General features: G+C 54.1%; 1 protein-coding gene across 2 annotated transcripts in view; it reads left to right on the top strand.

Annotated features, from left to right (window-relative positions):
• The window catches only part of ZBTB16 (zinc finger and BTB domain containing 16), a 183407-nt gene that overhangs the window by 82580 nt on the left and 79348 nt on the right, over positions 1-21479 (top strand). For both annotated transcript variants that reach the window (XM_056107703.1, XM_056107704.1), the window contains exon 3: positions 12004-12101. In XM_056107703.1, coding sequence (XP_055963678.1) covers positions 12004-12101 — 98 coding nt within the window. The remainder of the gene's footprint in view (positions 1-12003; positions 12102-21479) is intronic.

Raw genomic sequence — 21479 nt, 5'->3', positions numbered from 1 at the left:
TGTTTGCCTCCTCAGAGCCATTATTTTTCATTCCATTCTTTCTCTCTCTCTCTCTCTCTCACATGCACAAAATATAAATAGCCTTCTTTGGGATTTCCGTTAAACAGGAGTCTGGCATGTCATGTCTGCAAAACGAAGATGCCAGTTTACTCTAGGAGCCTGGGATATTTATCCCCTACTCTGCGGGTTTCTTCTCAGGAAAGGCATCTCCATTCATTTATTCATTTAGCCTGAAAACGTATTGAGAAATCGGGAGACCTTGGCCGTCGCTGCTGGGAATGTATAAGGGTGCAACTATAGCCAGAAAAGCCCCGCAGTGCCTGCAAAGCACAAGCATAGCAGGTCCAGGCCATCTAGCAGTTCCGCTCTTCAGTGGAAATGCAGGAGAAATGACAGCCCATGTCTGCAGAGAAAAAAAAAAAACCTTGCACGTTAGGGTTCATAGTTGCAAGATTCAGATTCGCCCGAAGGTGGAAACAAAGAAATGTTGGTTGATTGATGAAAGCGTAAATGAGATGTGGTCTGTCTGTCCAGTGGAATATTATGCACAAAATTCCACTGGACTGATGGAGCTTCAATAGCCAGGGACAAGCTTCAATAGCCAGGGACCTTGAGAATAGGATAACCTAGAGAAGGAAGCCAGGCACAAAGGGCCGCAGAACCGTGTGGTTTTACTCATTTGAAATGTTTAGCAGAAGCAGACCCACGGAAAGATGGAAGAGTGACTGCATTTCTTTGGGGGCTCCAGAATCAGAGGGTGGTGGTAGCAGTACTCTATGAATACCCCCAACACCAACCTGTTCAAAGAGTGAGTTCTAGGGTGTGTGAACATAGCAGTAACACTGATATGGCGGAAAGGATCTTCAAGGATTGGCAAGTGCCAGAACTGGACTCTGGCTATGGCGAGTTTCTGCCTTTCTGTAGCTTATAGCCTCAGAGAGTCAAAGAAGCCTGGTGAGAAGCTCCCGCATGGATCTGTGCGTCGTTTAAGTGCTCTAGCAGAGGGAAACAATTGGGATTGGGTTGGACACTACTCTGGGCGCCTGGAGATTCAGTCCCGTCTCACTTCCCAGAGGCTGGAGAATGAAAGAAGCATGCATGACTGTCGGCGGTGAAGTGGCATGTATCACGGCTGTATCAAGAACCAGGGCGTCCCAGTCTGTCCTGGGAGCGGGGTGTCAGCCTTCGGCTTCTGGTCCTGTGTCTCTCTCTGGCTAGGATCGGGAACAGACTTCTCTTTTGTCGGTGGCTTTCACGGGGCAGGCACCGGGTTGGTGGATGGTCCCTCCTTGGGCAGGCAGACGTGCGTGTGGATCCTGAGGCAAGAAGTCTGGAAACTTCTGCCTGTGTCCAGGGCGGAGGTGAGTCTGCCTTGGTTTCCTCCTCCACACTTTCCCCAATCTGACGTCTTTGGGTTTTTCCACTTGAAGCCTCTCTTGACCTTAGAAAATTTTGCACAGCTTCAGATTTAGCGGTGTATAAGATGGGTATACCAATCAGACATTTGCTGGTAATCATAAGGAAGTTCATTTCAAATTAAAAAAAAAATTGGTGTGTGTGTGTGTCTGTCTGTCTGTCTGTCTGTCTAGCTGGGGAGCAGTCACACCCAGGACCTGTTAAGGAGTTAATCCCAACTCTGTGCTCAGGAGATAATCTTTTGCTAAGGCTCAAACTCTCATTGGCTGCATGCAAGGCAAATGCCTTAACCTCTATTACTATCTCCTCTGCCCTAAAACAGATTTGGGGACCTCATATGAATATTCAGGCTAGTCCTGGTTCTGTGCTGTGCAGTGATGCTGGGGGTGCCCAGGGGACCATATGCAGTGATGGGAATTGAATCAGGGTTGGCTGCATGCCAGGCAAGTGTCTTATTTCCTGTACTGTCTCTTCCACCCTAACTGAGATTTTTTTTTAGGATTTTTCACAATGAGTCAGAAAGAGAGGGACAGACATAGAAAGATTGCATTCATCTGTGGAATATAAAGTAACAAAATAGGAGACTAATACCCAAGAATATTCGAGATAAGTATTAGGAGGTTCACTCCATGGCTTAGAGGCCAGCCACACATGCTGGGGGAAAAGGCAGCTCAGATAGAGAAGGGAGCACCAAGTAAAGGGTGTTGGGAGGATCCGCCCAGGATGGGAGATGCATGCTGAAAGTAAACTATAGACCGAACATGATTGCCACTCAATGCCTCTTTTGCAAACCACAGCACCCAAAAGGAGAGAGAGAACAAAAGGGAATGCCCTGCCACAGAGGCAGTGTGGGGTGGGGGGAATGGAGGGGGGGGGGTGGGAGGGATACTGGGATTATTGATGGTGGAGAATGGGCACTGGTGGAGGGATGGGTACTTGATGACTGTATAACTGAAACCCAAGCACAAAAATTTGTAAGTCTACAAGTGTACCTCGGTGTTTCACTAATAAAATTTTTTTAAAAAAATTTAAAAAATAAAAAGATTTTCCACAATTCTCCCCATCCCCCCTTCCCCCCACACACCCGGCTTCCTTTCCAGGTGAGCCTCTGGAAGCCCTTGCAAGGCAGGTGGGATACAGACATGCGTTGGTGGTGTTCATATGAAATCCCAGGTGACAGACTCTTCCCTATTTTTCTAAAATGAAAGGAAAAAGAAGAAATAAGAAGCTGTTTCGATTTTTTTCTCTCTTCCCTTTATTAACATGACAATAACCTTCACATGCTGCTGTGGTGATGATGGTGTGTATGGGGGGTGGGGGTGGGGGTGGGGGGGGTGTTCCCTGCACGTTCATCTGCCCAGACTCTCATCTCTGCTCATAAGTGATGCTTAGATGATGACGCTGAACCCTCATAGAAAAGTAATTTAATTTTCAGTGTACTAAAGCAGAAAGAATGAGGCAATATACATTAAGAAGATTCTCTCCAAGCGTTTTAATTCCACAGGAACTTTCTTCCTAGGCCCTTAATAAACCTTCGTTATTTCCAAGTCTCGGAGGAGCAGGGCTGGTCTGTGGAATTGGAAGGTGGCATGTTGACTTCGTGGCTGAAGCAAGAAGATGTTGAGCTGAGCCCAGATAACCAGGAGAGACGCATTTCCGCTCCACTCTCGGGGCTGAGCAGAAAGATAAAGGCAGAATCTGTAAATTTTTTGAACGCTGTTTTCTCAGAAATTGCCTATTTGTGCTGTTCTGAAAATCTCGCAAGGGAGACAGGAAAAAAAAACAAGAACAAAACCCTGTTAATCCATAACCATAGTTCAATTCCCTTATAGGGCCTGTTAGCATCTGGAGAGAATATTTTGGATTTATTTTTGTTTCCCTTGGACTGACATCATGAAACATGTATCATGGTGCCCTGTTTGGGGTTTGGAAAAAAGCTCCGAGAAGCGATAAATCTTCAGGCATTTTACTATTCGTCCCCTCTTCGTTTTTCTAAAAGCATGCTTTTCTTAAAAAAAAAAAAAAGGAAGAAAATAGAAAACTACCAAAGTGTGTATTGATCCCTTCCCCTCAGATCTTAACTGCCAGAGCTGTAATACCTTGCTTACATCTGCCAGGTTTTTGTGCACTTTTGCAACATGTCCTTAATCCAGTGAGCATAAATAGAACATTTCAATCATATTTGGCTACCAGGAACTCCGCAGATAAGCACGCTAAGACCTTGTTGAAAGAGACTGTATGAGATTGTGTGCGATAAGATCGCCCTATAACCCAGTGCACAAATGAAAAACTTTTGTTCTTGGTGAAATTTGTTGATAGAGATATTTCAAATAAATGACTCGGGGAGAACTCGGTATTTTAAAACAAAGGCCAAGTTACAGAACAGCCCTAGCCTGGGGCCTCCTGCTGTTCTCTAGCCTGGAAGATCCTTTTTGGAGCAGTTGCCGCGGGAGATTAGGGGGCGGCTTTGTCCATTCTGACATTGTATTTCCACACCTCGCAGCCTGATCTGAAAGCACTGTAACTCGCCTGCGGAAGGCCATTGTCTGGTCTCATATTTTTAAGGCTCAGGACAGCTCCTCTCTGGGGTCCCGGTTGGGCCTAACCCCAGACCTGGGGAGGGCCTGTGGATTTCTAAGTGCCCCATGGACGCCTCTTTTGGACAAGTCTTGTCAACTGTCCTCACATCTGTATTTATGTAGCTGTGTAGAAGTGTGGTTTATTAACTTCATTAATATTATGCTTTGGAGTCACACCCAGTGGGCCTGGGGCTGTCTCCTGGCAGTTCTTGGGGGACCCTGTGCGGTGCTGGGGATGGAACTAGGGTTGGCTGCATGCTAGGCAGACCCCTTAGTCTCTGGACTGTATCTCCCAAGGGGCCCCAGGGATGGTTCTTGAAACTTGTTCCTCAGATCTGGAGCGATAGTACAGCAGGTAGGGCCTTTGCCTTGCACGCAGCTGACCCAGGTTCAATTCCCAACATCCCATATGGTCCCTTGAGCACCGCCAGGAGTAATTCCTGAGTGCAGAGCCAGGAGTAACCCCTGTGCATTGCCAGGTGGGACCCCAAAAGCAAAAACAAAAACAAAAACAAAAAAAACCTGTTCGTCTTTCTCCCCAAATTCCCTTCTGTGTTTGTGGCTTCATGTATTCAGTGAAAAGGCAGACCCCCTCCTGTGCCCTGTGCTCTGTGGAAGAGGCTGAGGGATGAATCTGGGTCCTTCCAGAAGTAGGTGAGAGTCCAGCTAGCCTGTGTCAGCCTCACGACCCTTCAGAGTCCAAACCCCGATGGACTTGAGAGGGGTCCGCTGAATCCGCTGATGCTGATTGCAAAAGGTGTGAAGGGAAACCCAAGGGGTGAGTGATCTGACCAAGGCCATTAGCTGAGCTGTGGGAAGGGAAAAGGGAAGGGAAGAATCTCCTGCCCCCCGTCCAGTATTTCTGCCTCACACCATACTTTCTGTCTAGACAATACATGAGAAAATGTAGCTTCTTTGGTATTTTCTGTCTCTCCCCCCCCCCTCAACTCCCCCCTTTGAAAGGTGCGACAGTGGCCAAATGGCCCACATCTTCTATGGCTCTGACACCAACCCCCACCCTGCAGCACGGAAGGTGTTAACCAGCCAGCGCTTAGTTCTTAGTTGCTTTCCCTAATCTCTTGTGTGAAATCCATGCCTTTTACTGGTATATTTACTTTATGGCATACATAAAGAGCTGTATTAAAAAATAAATTGTGTTGTAAAAGCATTCGGTAATGTTTATTAATATTGACTAGTCAGGGAGCCACGAACTCTATTGCTCGCAGGATAATTTGTGGTAATACCAGCTAAGCATTCGCAGCTTGTCAAATGATTGTCTAATCTCAACATTAAAAAAAAAAAGTGGGTAAAAGGATCATTTCTTTCTGCTGTGAGAAAATGAAGTGACCCGTTCCCTTGCCAAGATCAAGGCTCTTTCTGCTGTTTCTTCTCAGAGTACCTGTCCTCGTGCTGAGTCCAGGCAGTCCCAGGCGAGGGGTCAGTGGTTGGCGTCGCTTTGTCTCAAGTGGTTGGCAGCAGCCTCTCTCCTGCGTCTGCTTGAGCTGCTGGCACCTGTGCCCAGCGCTTTCGGGGGTGTCTGTCGAGCTCTGCTTCCTGTTCTCAGGGAACATCTCGTTTGGATGAGCTTTTTATAAATAGCCTGGTCCTGAATTGTTGTCTTGATGTTCCTGCGTGATCCATCAGAACAGCAGAGGGGTGACTCATGGGCCAGGCAGACCAGAAGATGTCACTTCCGGGAGCGTTAAAAGATGTTGTTAGGAAGATAGTCATGCGTAGAAGGCAGGGGACAGGCCTTGGGTTGCCCAGAAGTCTAGTGAATGACCTGTTTGGGTTTAGCATGGATGCCTCTAGTAGGTTTGGGAGGGGTTTTTTGTTCCCCACAGAAGGAATGTGCAGAAAGTGCTGGAACAAGCTGGAGAGCAAGTCCAAGAATCCCAGTGCCTGCTTTGTATTCCATCTCTGTGAGGCCATACCTTTGGTTTGGTTGAAGCTATGGGGGGAAATGAACATAGGGAAGCAGGAGAAACAGGAATGAATGTCTGGTCCGTGGCGGGGAACGAGGCCCACTGCTCCTCCTTTGACTGTTTTCAGATGCTCTTGCGTTAAGAAGTCGCACCAAGCCCTTCTGGGCAGGTCAGGTCACTCTGGCGGGCTCTTCAGCTCCTCGTACCCCTAGGAGGAAAGCAGTAAGTGGTCTCTGCCCTGAGCCTCAGCTCCAAGATTCCCTGGGGGTGTAGCAGCTCGACCGGTTTGGTCCCTGGCACCCCCGTGACCCCCCAAGCATTGCTCATTGCCACTTGAGTACTGTTGTTGGAGAAGCCCAGGTAATCGTTGCACCTCATGACTCTAAAAACATTGCCTCCTCAGCCGCTCACAGTGAACGGCAGCCTTTTAGCCAGAGGTTGCTGGGAGCATCGCTTTGGAGACCCCAACCCCCAAAGAAAGGACAGGAAATAGGAACAAAGATGGAAACACTCACAACCTCCCTGGAAGTTGGTCCAGAGAGTAAATCCAGAATCCATGAATAATTTTATCTCTTCCTTTCAAATTTGAGTGAAGACAGATTAGCCCTCTCTCTGGATGTTTGAGTGACAGGTAAACTAAGCGGAGGGTGGACCCTGAAAGCCCCCAGCTGGTGCATGAAGCTCGCCCTCACTCAGGTTTTCTCCCTGGGAGAGGTGGGTGAGGCCGGGATTTTGTGTGTGGAGGGGCGGCGGGGGGAGGGTTCTCATCCCCCAGGTTCACATGCTATTTGAGCTGAGAGAGTTGGATTTGAACTGAGCATGGGCAGAGTGGGTGTTCGTTGGCGGGTCCTAACTGTCAGCTGTCAGAGGCTGTCAGCAGGGCAGGGAAGAAGGAGTTTAGTGTGGGTCTCTCCTTGCTAAGGGAGGTGAAGGCTTGTCCTAAGAATGAGGGATGAATGTGAAGATCAGACAAGTCTCACCAGGTGGCCTTCCTTGGGTGGACTCCAAGAACCTGTTGGACAAGGTCCACCCCTCTTGGAGGGAAGGAGGTTGCCCACGAAACTCTGTACTTGGATTAGTTTTTCCCACTTTAAACACTGTGGTTTACAAAGTCATTCATGATGATTTGTTACAGGCCTTCAATATTCCAACACAAATCCTACCACTTTGGGGTTTTGTTTTTGTTTTTTTTTTAGGGTGGCTACATTTAGTGGTGCTCAGGGATCACTTTTGGTGGGTCTCTGGGGACCTTAAGTGGTGCCAGGAATCGACCCAGGTCAGGCTGGCGAAAGGCAAATGCCATACCTGTTGTACTATCTCTCTGGCCCCATGTACCTGAAGTATTTTTAAGATGAAAGGAGGTATGCCTGGGCCCCACCTTAGATGAAGGAATTTCTTTGCAGCGTTGAGCAATCCCTTAAACTTGGTCCTAGGAAGGGAAGGAGAAATCAACACAATGTCTTCCTCTATCTACCCAACAATCTGAAGCAGGTGGGATGTTTGGGTTCTCGGGCCCACAGTGGTTTGGGTTCATGTGAATCTACCTGGCATGGTTCTCCTAGTAGAAGCTGTGTGGTTGAGACTCAGCAGGAAGGAATGCCTCTTTCTCTGTAGTTACTTGTCAAGAAGTTCATGTTTGTTTTGTCCTCATTTCTCATCAAGATGTTTTTCTCCATGAAGAAACTAGCGCTAACCCCATTTTCCTTTCTTTTAATAATTAATATAATCCATCATATGTATTTTAATTGCATCTCCATGAGATACACAGTTCCAAGATTGTTCATGATTGGGTTTCAGTCATGCCATGTTCCAGAACCATCCCTTCACCTGTGTGCATTTCCCACCACCAATGTCCCAGTTTCCCTCCAGCCACCCTCCCCAATCATGCCCTCCCCCCGCTGCCCACCCCAGCCCTCTATGGCAGGCACTTTACCTCTCCCTCCCTCCCTCCTTCCCTCCCACCCTCCCTCTTTCCCTCCCTCCCTCCCTCCTTATCTCCCCCCTTCTCTCTCACTCTCTTTCTTTCTGGGCATTATGGTTTGCAATCTAGGTACCAAGAGGTTATCATGTGTATCCCTTTACATGCTTTCAGCACTCAGTTCTTGTCCAGAGTGATCCAGCGGGTAGGGCGTTTGCCTTACAAGCGGCCAACATGGCCGACCCGAGTTCGATTCCTCCGCCCCTCTCGAGAGCCCGGCAAGCTACCGAGAGTATTCGATATGCCAGACACAGTAACAACAAAGTCTCCAATGGAGACGTTACTGGGCCCGCTCGAGCAAATCGACGATCAACGGGAGGGCCTTTACCTTACCTTTACCTTTTTACTATCTAACCCCATTTTTCTGTGCTCTCTGGCCCGAAGTGGAACCCGATTACATTCAGTTGGGGTTGACTGGTGAAGCAGCCTGGAGGTGCGGGGAGAACTTGAACCTGCTCCCCTGGACTGGGTGGATGGTGGACACCTAAAAAAGCCTGGGGAGGGGGGGTTGACGGGGAGAGTGCAGAATGGACATACTTGGGCCAGGCTGGACCTGGGTTGCTTTCTGCCACGTAACTTCTTGGAGCAGAGGGAAGAAGGGAGGCAGTTTCGCAGAAAGGGGCACAAAAGTCCTCTTCTGTCCTCCTTCCCAGAGAGACGGCCAGTGACCTCAGATGGCCGCGAGCACTTGTTGGAAAGGCTGGACCCGACTGGGAACATAGGAGTGTTTGTGGTGAGGCAGGAGCAGACAGCAGTTCCATTTTGATCAAAGTACTTCACAGTTGCACAATATCGTGGGGGATAGGGGTTGTGGTCTAAAGAGCAATAGACCATGAGTTTATACAAACTTGCACTTTTGCTCCAGAAACAAGTTTCCTTGCGGCGCTCTCTGTTTCCACCAGGGCTGTCCCGTCACCTGTGCCACTGGAGGGTCTGCGGGAGCCAAGTGTCTTGAACGCACTCAAATCCTTCTCTGCTGTTGCCTTTTTCTGTGGAATAAGAAGTCATCACCTTTTCCCCATGTTTTTTTCCCCTGGGTGTTTGAACAATAATTAAAGGGACCCGCCAGCCAGTGGCCGGCTTGGTTGGACTCCCAGACCTCTGGAGTGTTCCATTCTTTGACTCGGAACTTGGTGTTCGAGGCCAGTGACTTTGTTCTGCACGTGGGGGCACGTGCAGGTTCACCTCGGGGACCCGGTGTCCAGCACGGAGCTAACGGGTCAGATGCAGGTCAGGGCCCTCACCTCTGAGATGGGGAAGGTCAGGGTTCCTGGGCCTCTGCAGGTCGGGAAGTGTGTCGGGTGATGATAGGGAAGGATGGGTGGTGAGTTCTGAGAGAGGCAGTCAGGGAGGAGAGTTGAGTTGTCTCAACAAGACAACAAGTTGTCTCAACAAGTTGTCAGAATTAAGGATTTTCAAACAGCATGTAGTTCCAGGATTCCAGTTTTGGTTGGTGGCTGTGAGAATGACTCGCAAGTGGGAGTCTCAGGAGAGGGATACGGATCAGAGCTTTGGGTGGTCAGATGTAGGGACCCTTTCGTCATAGCTTGCATCCTAGAGTCCCACTGAGATTGTGAGGCTGCCGTCATCCACGGCCCCATTGAGTGCATGGCTGAGCCAAACTTGAGGTTCCAGGTGTTCGGGGGGGGCTCGCCTGCAACCACCACATCCTGACCCTGCTGCCTCTGAACCTTTCACCCCGCACTGAAACAGTGGGCCAGGGCAGGCCATTTCTGCCAGTTCCCAGCAACTCCATTGAACTCGAGAACAAAATCCGTGAGGAGAGCAGAAAGACACTATCCCGCACACAGCCCAGAGTAGGGCTGTGGGATGCATCGGGGCGGGGGGAGGGGGGGACGTGGAGTCAGTCCTTCAGGAAGAACCCTCTGAGTTGGGGTGTGTCCCTCTGGGCTCTGCTGATTGCCACCTCTGCCGGGTAGGCACCCCTGGAAGGTAAGGACTGACCAGTGAAGGGAAGAATGAGCATGTATGGGACAGATCTTATATTCATTGTCTTCACCAGAGGGAGCAAGCCGGCCCACTGGTCTGCACACGGGTCTTCTCCTGCCCCCCAGCAGGAAACAAGCCCCTGTCTCCAGCTCCTGCTTTTATACCTGAGGCCAGGTCCATGTGTAAACATGGGCCTGGGGGTGGCCTTCAAGACTTCCTTGGCCCCAAGTCACATTTGCACAAATTAAGTGCAGGTGTTGTGCGAACTGGTTAGGATTAAGAATGTCGGCTCCAGCGTTCCATCCAGTGACTGTTTCCCAGTTGGGATGAGCAGGCGGCAGCCAGAGAGCAGAGAACTCTGGGGTGGGACCTGTGACATTGTCTTGGATGTGAGAGAGAGAGAGAGAGAGAGAGAGAGAGAGAGAGAGAGAGAGAGAATGAGAGAGAGAGAGCAGCACATGAGTGCGTGTGATTGAGAAATTGTCTGTTGCCTTTGGCACGGGGAGAGGGAAAACATCACACAAAATTGTGATTGAGAAAGGGGGGCCTGGGCGGGATTGGCTCTCCGAGGCCGACACCCTGAACCCCACAGGCCTTCTTCAGCTCACTGTGGCCAGTGGCCCATGGGACTGCCAGCGTCCACGTGGCTTTGGCACACTGCCGGGTTCCCGTTGTGGAATGCAGAAGGGCCCGGGCGGGTTTGTGATGTGGGCGCCACGGCTGCCGGCGCGAGTGTCTTATCCTTTCTTCCCTCATGCAACTTCTTCAATGCTGATCCCAGAGGCCCTGCAGCCATTGGCTATTACTTGTGGCATCAGCGTCCTGGTGGAAATAGGTCCCTGGTTCCACGGGGACCTGTGTGCTCCCCTGCCAGGCCACATCCCCATCTCCCTGCCGCTGTCCGCCATGGCCCACCCCACACTATCCTCCAGGGCCCAGATTCCCGGGCAGGGGGAGGATTGGGTGGAGGTGCGTTCTGCAACCTTCTGTGACATGAGAATTAGAGTGTGGCTGGTAGAAGAGTCTTGTTCTAGGCCCAGTGGCTCATGCCACGGGGCATCCAGCAGTCCCAGGCCACGGCATGGCCATGCGCAGGCCTCCCAGGTATCCAGCTCCCAACCAGCCCACCTGTTGTCCCGTGTGGGTTCCGCTGGGAAAGCCCTGGGCTGGGAGTCGGTGAGCTCAGGGCCCTGCCCAGCTTGGAGAACCTAGAACAAAACAAGGCAGTGGGTCTGAAAGCACTCTGGGCAAAGGAACACTACAGATGCAAAAGCCATGGAAGCTGGGTTTTTTGTTTTGTTTTGTTTTGCTTTTGGCTTTTTGGGTCACACCTGGTGATGCTCAGGGGTTGCTCCTGGCTCTAGCACTCAGGAATTACATCTTGCGATGCTCAGGAGACCTTATGGGATGCTGGGGATTGAACTCATGGTGTCTGTGGGCAAAGCAAATGCCCTTCCTGCTGTGCTATTGCTCCGGACCCAGATGCTGGTCTCTTGATGTCTTTCTATCAGGGCTCAGCCTGGCCCCCAAATAAAGAAGCTCCAGGATCTCAGACTTGGGATGGGGGAGTCACTGCAGCTCCGAGAACAGCTGGGGAAACAGCCTGTGTCCTTGAAGACTGCACTGTACCCCAAGCTGCCTCACAGCCTCTCGTGCCTGGGACTGGGGATCGGGGACAGGGGAGCCGCTGCGCCTCCAGCCCAGTGTGACTCGCCGAGGGGATGGAGCTTGTGGGCATCACGGCACCGTGAGGGCAGTGTGGGGAGCAGGCAGAGGCCCAGCACTCCTGAACAGGCCGTGCTGTCTGGGCCTTTTCTACCTGTCTCCGGAAGTACTGGCTTCCTCCCTGGATGCTATCTACAGCGCTTGCTCGGATCTCGGTGCTGGTGGGGCCCATGGTAGGATGTACCGCGCATTTCCAGCCCTTAGGCAGGACCAGGAATAGATGCTGCTTTGGCAGCAGTCCATGGAGGAAGGGGGCAACTGCAACTGTCTGAGAGGCAGCGAGTTTGTCCATCCGTGTCCGTCTCCCAGGCCCCGAGCCCCTCTCTGCTACTGCGGGGGGAGTGGGGGAGGGGGGCCTGCAGAGTCCACAGGTGGGGCGGCCCTTCCCGTGAGCCAGCACCCAGCAGCCTGTCTTTTCCTCTCCTTACAGGAAGTTGCACAGTGGGATGAAGACCTACGGGTGCGAGCTCTGCGGGAAGCGGTTCCTGGACAGTTTGCGGCTGAGAATGCACTTACTAGCTCACTCAGGTAGGCGAGCATGCCCCATGCCCCGGCCGGCCCTCGGAGCACGGCCCCCACTCTGGCCATGGCTCCCCCGCCCCGCCCCGCCCCACCGGACGCGTGTCCCTCTCGCCCCTCGGAGCCCTCTCCCAAAGGCTCCTGGACCGATGCCTGTCCTCCTGGGCTGGCCCTCAGCGGGAATCTGCTCTCCCACTCCCTGCAAGCTGCCCAGGGCGTCGCTGGCCCCCAGTGCCCTGGGTGATCCACCTTCCGGAGTTGACTGCGGTTTCATTAGCAAAACTGTTGTGGAATTAGGTTCTGGCTGTCTAATGAATCCGACTATTGGGTTCACATTATACAGGAGCCTTTAATTAAATAGATATAGAAAGGTTGGAACACAAAGCTAGTTACCGCGTGGTGTCTTTTGCAAGTTAATTTTATCCAATTCTAGTGGGGTCGGCCGTGCGGCGGCTGGTATTTTTTGCTCGTGTCGGGCAAAGTGAGTCTGACCCATGAGGCGTGGAGAGGGGGAGACGCGTCTGACACCCAGCGGGCCCCGTTCTCGGTGGAGGGAGGGAGCACTCGTGTGCTCGGTAGCGGGAGAGGCCTCGGTCCTCCTGTGGGGGTCCCCTCCCTCCCCGGCTCCCCTGGCTTGGCCCGCTCAGGGGCACGTCTGCGGGGAGAAGGGAGGGCTGGCTTTCTCTCGGGCCCTTCTGTGTGCTCTTGGCCTCTCGCCAGCGTCCACACGCATCGCCTGCTCTCTGGCCTCCGGGCAATGGGGGCCGCATGTGAGAGGGGCTCCCGGGCTTGTCCGTGCTGTGTGTGGCCTTCGGCAGCTTGGTCGCCAGCACCCCAGCTCTGCTTCGGCGGGGCATCGAGTACTGGAGGAGAGAGGCTCACGCATTGCATTTCTGGGATCAGGTGACAGGAATGACAGTAAAGGTCCCCCAGGCCCCCTCCCCCCCCCTCCCCCACCACACAGCTGGTGAGTACTTTTGCTTCCACTTTCCCATCTGCCTCTCTCCCGCCCAGTTTCGAGATTGCCACCTTGGGGTTCATCCCCTTGGCCTTGTGGCAGCAGCTTCCAGCCTGGCTGGTTGTTTGCCGCCTGCCAAGGCTCTGGCCCTGATTGGGGATGGGGCGCGATTGCCCTTGGGGAACGGCTCACGGAAAGTGCTCCGCCCGGCCCTGCCCTGTGGCTTGGTGTTTTACTGGGCGCTGGTGCTGTCTCCCCAACGGGCCCCGCCCACCTCCCCTTCCTGTCTTTCTCCTCTAGAGACACAGCGGGTTGGTGGCCCCTCGGGTGTCCCCCCTGTCTCCCCAGGTCTCTGTGCGTTCTCCGTCCCCACCCCCACTGAGCCACCCTCACCTGGCGCCCCTGTCTTGGGCACTGCTTTGTCTTCTGTGCCCTTCCGGTCCGAGTTTCGGGTTGGAGCCTTGAGTCCGGCTTCCCTGCAGCCTTGTCTGTCCATGTTTGAGCGTGGGGGTGCATGCGCTCCACGCCCCATGCAGAGTAGGGGGTCTCTGTTCTCTTGCTTGCTGCTCTGCAACCCTGCGTGGTCTCCGAGTGGAGTCAGGCCCGTCAGAGTGGGCCCCTGTGACAGCATCCTTCTCCCTCCCTGAGTCCGGTGGTCCAGGCAGACTTGCCCACCAGCTGCCTTGCTGGCAGGCCAGCCCGGCTCACTAATTACACAAGTGGGTAAGCAAAATCAGTCTCCCGAGATGCCCCGTGGCCCCCCACCTCCAGCCACAGCCCATCGGGCGGGCATCCTTTTGCGTGCCTGGGAACGGGGGTCTGGGCAGGACACTGACTTCCTCGGGGCTGGGGCTCACCCAGTTCTTCCTGGCGGTCAAAGCTGGCTACTCGGGCGCTTGCCTCCTTCCTGGGGGAGCATAGGACTGAGCCCCTGCAAGCTGAGAGCCTATAGCCCTACCCAGAGAAGGCGTGAGGGAGACGTCCACCGTCCCCTTCACCCGTGCCTGCCGCGGACAGCTCTGAGGAAGACCATTCATGCCATTCCCGCCAAACCCTGAGCCAGAGCACAGGGTCTGTTCCTGCAGGGCTTCGCCTGGGTGCTGGGGACCTGTGGCCACGAACCCACCCACAGCCTCTGACCCGCCCTGGGTCTCTGCTGCAGAAGCAATAGCTCGGCTATATGGGGGATTCACAGAGGGTTAGCCAGGAGCGCCCCAGCCCGTCCTGGGTGAACGTGAATTTGCCCCCCTCCCCCCAGCAGGCACAGGTGTCAGCAGGGCTGGTGGGGCTGACGGGTGCCAACAGTGTGGAGGCAGGAGCAGCCGGCACCGGGTCAGGGTCAGGATCCTTGGGTCAGGCAAGGTAGGTGGCTGCACCCCTCCCTGTCCGAGGTGCTGCTTTGGGGTCCCCTGGGCCCCGGCAACTTTGGGAGCGGGCCCCGCTTCCTATTGATCCATGCACTAGATGATTGATAGCTCTGACATCCCTTCCTGAAGCCCTTTCGAGGGAGTTTTTGTGATGGGGTGGTGGGGGGGGGGCGGGGAGGAAGGACCTAGCAAGGTGTTAATTCACTTTCACTGACAGCCCAGTGCCTATATAGAGGCTGACATTTCTATTTGGAGTTTTCTTTCTCTTGTCCGGCCTCCCTCTCCCTTCTGTCCAGAGACACCTTCAAAGTTCCAAAATATCAGAAACTTAGCCAAGCGCTTCCATTCTACGCCCCCCCCCCACCCCCCGACCCCCATCTTGTTTCCCCACACAAACAATGAAGAAACCTCTGGAGAGGTTTGATCAGGAAATTAGGGTTGGGGGGTTGTGCTCAGTGGTTGGGGCCCACCGGAATGAGGAAGGGGGCCATGCAGCCTTAGGTGCGGTTGGGGGACACTTTACATGCATTGGCTTAAAGAAGATAGGTTTTTGGGAAATGCCAATTTATTTTTTTTTCCTGAACAGGGGGGAGAAGCCAGATCATTCGGGGCACCTCTGGCTGGACTGGCTTGGGGGAGCAGACGTTGGTCATGCGCAAGCCGTCTCCTCGGCCCCCAGTCGCCTGCTCCCCGCCTGCGATATTCAGGGAGAGACGGGATACGTTGCCAGGAGAATCCCTCGTTGCTCGGGTCGAAGCCTTTGCGGGGGGGGTGGTCCCCACAGCAAGCCATGGAGTTGTGAACCCCCCTCCAGGGATCCTCCAGGTCACAAGGCATTGGGAAACAGGGCGGGGGGAGGGGATACGTCCTTTAGCAGTCAAGTGGAGAAGGGAGCCCGGGAGTGGGGTCGGGGCATGGACTCCCCCCAACCCCCCCCCCCCCACCGAATGTCAGGGCTGGAGGCTGCTGTGTTTGCTCCGGGGAGCCCTGGGCCATGCCCTGGGTTCTGGGCGCCTGCTCCCTCCGCTCCTACAGGGCGTGTGCGCTGCCCCCACCCCTCTTGGCGAGCCTGGCGCGTGTTTGTTATTGTAACTCTGGCACGTGGCCAGGCCTGGCAGGGCGCCAGCCTGTGGGTACAGTGTGTACAGTGAGTGCTGAGCCAAGTTTGTCATCATACACCATTAATTTTTTTTTTCTAATCTGGTAGGGGTGGGGTGAAGGCGGAGGCAAGACCCGGGCTCCTCCGAGCGAGCAGGGCAGGAGAACAAGGCCCCCGCGGAATTCTGCAGCCGTGTTATTTGTGACTCTCGGCCCGAGTGCCCGCCCTTGTTTTTTCCTCCTTTCTCTTCTCTCCCTGCCGGCCCTCCAGCGCGAGCTCCTCCGAAACCCAGTGAACAGGACACGACACTCAGACTCCTAAATCAGTTTTCATTGTGTTGCAATTGACAATTTGTTTAATTAGAAGTTTGCCCTGTAGGAGGCCCTCCCAGAGATGGTCCTTCTTTCTCTCTCATACTCTCTCCCTCTCTAATCCCTTTCGCCCTCTTTCTCTCTCTCCCCCCCCTCCTCCTCGTCCTCTTCCTCTCCCCCTCCCTCTCCCCCTCCCTCTTTCTCTTCCTCCTCCTGTCCCTCTCTCTTCCTCCCCCGTCTCTCTCTCTCTTCCCTTTTTAAGACCCTAAATGGTAGTAGTGAATGTTCTGTTTAATTGAAGTTTTTAATTTCAATTTGAATGCGTTAACTAATCAAGTGTTTATGAGATACACCTGATGACAAGAATAAGTTTTAATTAACAGACACTATAACCCATTGCATTCCCTAACGAGCTAGATCTGGCCGGGGCCCCGTGTTCCGAGTCAGAGGAGATTTGGGAGGTCAGGAGGTTAGGTCGGGGTGCTGGGCAGAGAGGGACCCCTTTGGGTTTCTCACTCAGCTTTTCCTTCTGGAAGCAGAGCCTTGAGGGGTTCGAGAGAGGGTGAGGGCAGAGGGACCAAGAGCTGCTGGATCACCGAAGTCCCCTCCCCACACTCCACAGCTGCATCCCTGCCTCTCGTTATTGTCACTGAGGAAGGTGACGCGGATCTGGGACATCCGTGCAGAGACCTTAGACTCGGGCGGGCACTGGTCAGCCTGGATAGATTTCCCTCAACGTGGCCTGACACGCTGGTGAATAGAAGGGGCCACCCCCAGCACGGCCTTGCTAAGGGGTTTGACCCCCTGCTGGCTGCCTCCCCACATTTTTCTGGGCTCTGCTCCTGTTCTGGGGCTCTGGGTGTTGTTCATAAGCCCTTGTCGCCTGGGGCGGGGAGGCTCTGTCTTCTCAACATTGAGCTTCAGTGCCTTGGGGAGAATTTTTGGCTGTGTATTGGTGATAAGGGAAGGAGCGATGGGCAGAGTTCTGGGGGGTAGGGAGGAGGAGGAGGAAGAGGCCTTGTAGAGGCTGATGGAACTTAAGTGGATGGTAGGGATGGAACTCTCCAAGAGGAAGAGGAGGAAGGGGAGGAGGAGGAGGAGGAGGAGGAGGAGGAGGCACCCTTGTAGATGCTGATGGAACTTAAGTGGACAGTGGGGATGGAACTCTCCAAGAGGAAGAGGAGGAAGAGGAGGAAGGGAAGGAAGGGGAGGAGAAGGAGGAGGAGGAGGAAGGGGGCAGGAGGAGGAGGAGGAGGAGGAGGAGGAGGAGAAGGCAGAGGCAGCGGCCTTCTAGAGGCTGATGGAACTTCGATGGATGGTGGGGATGGAACTCTCCAAGAGGAGAAGGAGGAAGGAGAGGAGGAGGAAGAGGAGGAGGAGGAGGAGGAGGGAGAGGAGGAGGAGGAGGAAGGGGGGAGGAAGAGGAGGAAGGGGGAGGAGGAGGAGGAAGTGGGGAGGAGGAGGCCTTCTAGAAGCTGATGGAACTTCAGTGGATGGTGGGGATGAAACTCTCCAAGTAGCCCAAACCACTGACAGGGCTGGGCATTGCAGCTGGGGTGTGTGGGCTGTGGGAACAGGGGCAGGACAGGTTTCAGAAGGTTGCATAAGGGGCTTCAGGAAGCAGTGTGAGGGACTTATATTGATCTGCAGTGAGGAAGGGCCTGAGAGATGGGAGGAGGGCGTGGCCCTCAGCTCTGAGAGCAGGATGGGGGGCTGCTCTCTGCCACGGAGCCCCCGCTGGAGCCCCGAGCAGTGGCCAGGCTAATCGGTCAGTCTTGGGCCGTGGCTGGCATGTTGCGGGCTGAGTCGGGGGCTCATGGTCAGGCTGTGAGGGTGCAGCCTGGCTCTCCTTGGGCCCGGCTCGGGGCTATGTGTGCCCTGGATCTTGGCAGGATCTCCCCACACTGTCCCCTGGCCAGCTCCCCCAGTCCCATCCATAGGATGTTCAGCTCTGAGCAGCAGTGAGGGGTTTCTGGGGTCTGTCATTCGGAAAGGAAAACGGTTCAGGTTGGGTCCAGAAAAGCTATGGGCTCTCTCCAGTTTACTCTTGTTGAGATAGGACAGAAGTGCAATTTTTTTAATTATAATTTTTTTTCTTTTTGGGTCACATCCAGTGATGCTCAGGGGTTACTCCTGGCTCTGCACTCAGGAATTACTCCTGATGGTGCTTGGAGGACCATATGGGATGCCAGGGATCGAACCCAGGTCGCCCACGTGCAAGGCAAACGCCCTACCCACTGTACTATCGCGCCGGTCCTAGAAGTGCAAACTTTCTAAGATGTCAAAGATTGATGGAGGTGAGGGGTGGGTCCCACCCGGGTGGGTCGGTGGGTCCCACCCCTTTATTTTTATTCTTGGAATACTAGGCTTTTCCTCCAGGGACAGAAGAGGTAGGTGAAGCACAGGGCATTAGTAGTGCCTGGAATTTGTTAGAAGGGACCCCCCCACCCCCACCGCATCCCTCCAAAGGAAGAGAGAGACTTTGGGGTCCAGAGCCTGCCTGTCTGGAGCACAGGATCCCTGACCTTGCCCACTTCTCTCCTCATCCACATCTCCCTGCCTGGAGGATCAGGTGTCCGCCCAGTGAGGGGCTGGGCTGAGCTGGGGTGGGAGGGTACACTCCAGGCAGTGCGGCCACCCGCGCCCGCCGACACTGGGACCGTTTCACCCCACATCCCGGAGATGACCAGGCAGAAGCCTGCCCTGCTCTCCCCCGCACCCCCACCCCCCACCCTCCGCCACATACACACCCCCTCGTGCCCTTGAGGTGGGGGGGCGTGGGGATGGGAGATGAGGTGATGCTGTTTTTCCCCCTGCTGGGTTGGGGGGCAGAGGGGCACTCGGGAGGAGCAAGGAGCAAGGAGCAGAAAAAGCAGCCACTCTCTGGCTGGGCCCGGCTGGCGCTCATGCACACACCCCTCCCTCTCCCCCGCTCCGAATTTGGCCGGCTTCCCGAACTTTTTCCCAGAGTGGTGTCGTCACTGGCCTGCCGGCAGGTCTGGATGTTCTGCCAGCATTCCAGAGAGTTTATGATCGCTTGCAGATGTGCCTCCAAGAACACACTGTACCCAGAGCAGAAATTAATGCAGGCTTGACTGCTGGCCAAGCCCATACACGGGAGAGAGGAAGAGGAAAACAAAAACTGTTTAATGCTGTTTATAAATTATACACCGGCTGATGAAAAATACATCTCTGCCCCCCGCCGCTCCCCGCCGCCTCGCTGCCCCCCGGCCCCCACCCCTGTTCCCTGTTCTGCCTCCAGAGCTCAGACCCAGAGCAAAGGAATATGGTTTTGCTTTTTAGCTTCTGTTTTGGCTGTGATCCGAGACCCCGCTGCTGATTCACAGCCAGAGTATTTTTCCCCTTTACCTGATGAAATATACTGATTTTTCCAGCCCAGATGGAGTGTTTTGGGTTTTGTTATCAGAGGGTTTTTTTTTTTTTTTACTTTCTTTTTTTTTTTTTTTTGGCCCAGGGATTTGTTTACAGCTCGTGGTAGTTCTGGGTTGGTGCAGGGTGCAAAGATAGTGGCCCAGGAGGACACATGAGTCCTGCATACCTGTCCCCCTCGGCGTGGCTGATTTATCTGCCTGGGTCCCCTTCTCCCCGCGCCCCGACCCCCCAGTCCCGCATCAGGCCGGAACAAAAAAAGTTGAGTAAGTTCAAGGCAGGTCATGATATTAAACAGTGTTTTCACTACTTCTCTCGCACCCCTCCACCTCCAGCCCCCGTGTGAAGAGGGGGTTCACATAGCCCTCCCCCCCCAAAATCCACATGTCTCTGCCTCCATCTGGTGCCTTAGCAGGGGTTGGGGAAGCTGGTGGTGCCAAACCCTCTGGATCCCTCCGTCTCTCGCCCGCCGCTCCAGCCCCCCATCCCAATTTATTCTATAAATTCGTTTTCCACATTATGTCGATCCATTTACATGGCTTTTGTGTTTTTTAATACTGCTAATGTTTATCATTTGCCCAACAGGCTCGACAGATTTCGCTTCCTGTAGAGCATGGAGGCTTTAGAGCCCCTCGTTGCTAAGTAGCAGTCTCCCTGTACTGTAATGGGCTGATTTGGTATTCCGTTCAGCACCGGATCTTATTTTTGTATGCAAGACAAAGTGTTTTGATGGAGGCCGGTTGCGGCAGTGTCTAGAGGCTGTTTGGAGTTTTATGGGCTGTACAGTACACTGTGTGCTCTCTGCTCAGAACACAGGCTGTTGAATTTTGGATGGGATTTGTCATTTTCCCCCCTCCGAGAGGAGCCTGTCAGATAGAACAACTTTAAGGGTGGAGGAGAGAGGGGGGGGGGAATTATGTAATAACCGTCTCTTGCTGTCTCTGCGCGGGTCTCTTTGTCTCTCTGTTTCTCTGCTCGCACTGGGATTTGTCTATGCTAAAGTGAAGGGGGGGTTCTCCCCTCCACGACCATCCCCCATCCCCCCCCCAGTGCCCACCCTGCCTGTAGCCCCACGTTGATTCTGTAGAAGTGACTTTCCAAGTGGGCTGTGATGTTCTCATCCTGCATCGAGGCGGTTCTGTCTGTCAGTCTGTCTGTCTGTCCTGTTGTGTGTGCCCTTAGTTCAGGGCTGCCTTATAGGCCCTTGTTTTGGTTTGTCAGGGGAGGAGATAAGGAGCTGGAGGGTAGGAAGTTTGGGGGAGGGCCCCCAGAGGCCGTCTTAGAGCACGCACCCGGGTTAGGTAGCTTTGGGGACCACCTGGTAATGCCGGGTGCCACCGCCTTTGTCTCTTTCTGGGCTGGCCTGAGTGGCCCCCTCTGCCAGGATTCCAGGTAACCACACTCCCTTTTCCTCCCTCTGCCTTCCCCTGTCTCTTCCTGTGCCCCTGTGCCCCCTGTGCCCTGCATGCTCAGTGCCACTTGGGACACTCTGCTCCTCCCTGACCCCCGTGATCCCAGCCCCCTTCCTCTTATTCAGTTTGGCTCTGTCCTGAATTCCATGTCACCCTTGACCTTTTCTGTCTTCACCTACTTGGGTTTCTGTTCATCTCAGGTGACGCCCTCCCTCCCTCCCTCCCTTCTTCCCTCCCTCCCTTCTTCCCTCCTTCCCTCCCTCCCTCCCTCCCTCCCTCCCTCCCTCCCTCCCTCCCTCCCTCCCGCCTCTCTCCCTCTTGTTCTCTCATTCTCTCATTCTCTCTTTCATTCTCTCTCATTCACTCTCTTATTCTCTCTCCCTCTCTGTCCCCCTCCCTCCCCACCCCAGCCTCTGGCCCTTTGTCTGGAAGTCTGGAAGAACGAAAACAGTCTTGGGGGGAACTCTTCAGTGGGTGCTCAGAAAAATGCTCCTTCACCTGGAACTGAGGGTTTACCTCAGGGATCACGAGGGGGGGGGGGGTTGCTCAGGCCTGGTTCCCACTTTGGGGTCTCTGGATGTTGCGCTGACCCTGGGTGGGGTCACAGAGCCACCAAGAAGTGTGTCTTGCCCATCTTGCTTGCTCTGGGTGTCGCCCAACCAGGGGGCCACTTCTGCTCTCCCGGTCTCTGGGAAGGTGTGGATTTGTGCCACTAGGGTGGGGCTGGGCTTAGTGAGACCCAGAACATGAATGACTTGGGGTGCCCGTGCTCAAGGGAAGATAGTGCTCCTCACGGGGTAGAAGCCCCTCCAGGGAATGCACCCAGCCCCCCCCCCCGTGACTTCAGGGA

Source organism: Sorex fumeus, unplaced genomic scaffold (genome assembly GCF_029834395.1).
Source record: "Sorex fumeus unplaced genomic scaffold, SorFum_2.1 ptg000169l, whole genome shotgun sequence".
Classification (NCBI taxonomy): Eukaryota; Metazoa; Chordata; class Mammalia; order Eulipotyphla; family Soricidae; genus Sorex; species Sorex fumeus.
The sequence above is the reverse complement of the archived record's forward strand: the minus strand, read 5'-3'. Positions and strand labels throughout refer to the sequence as shown.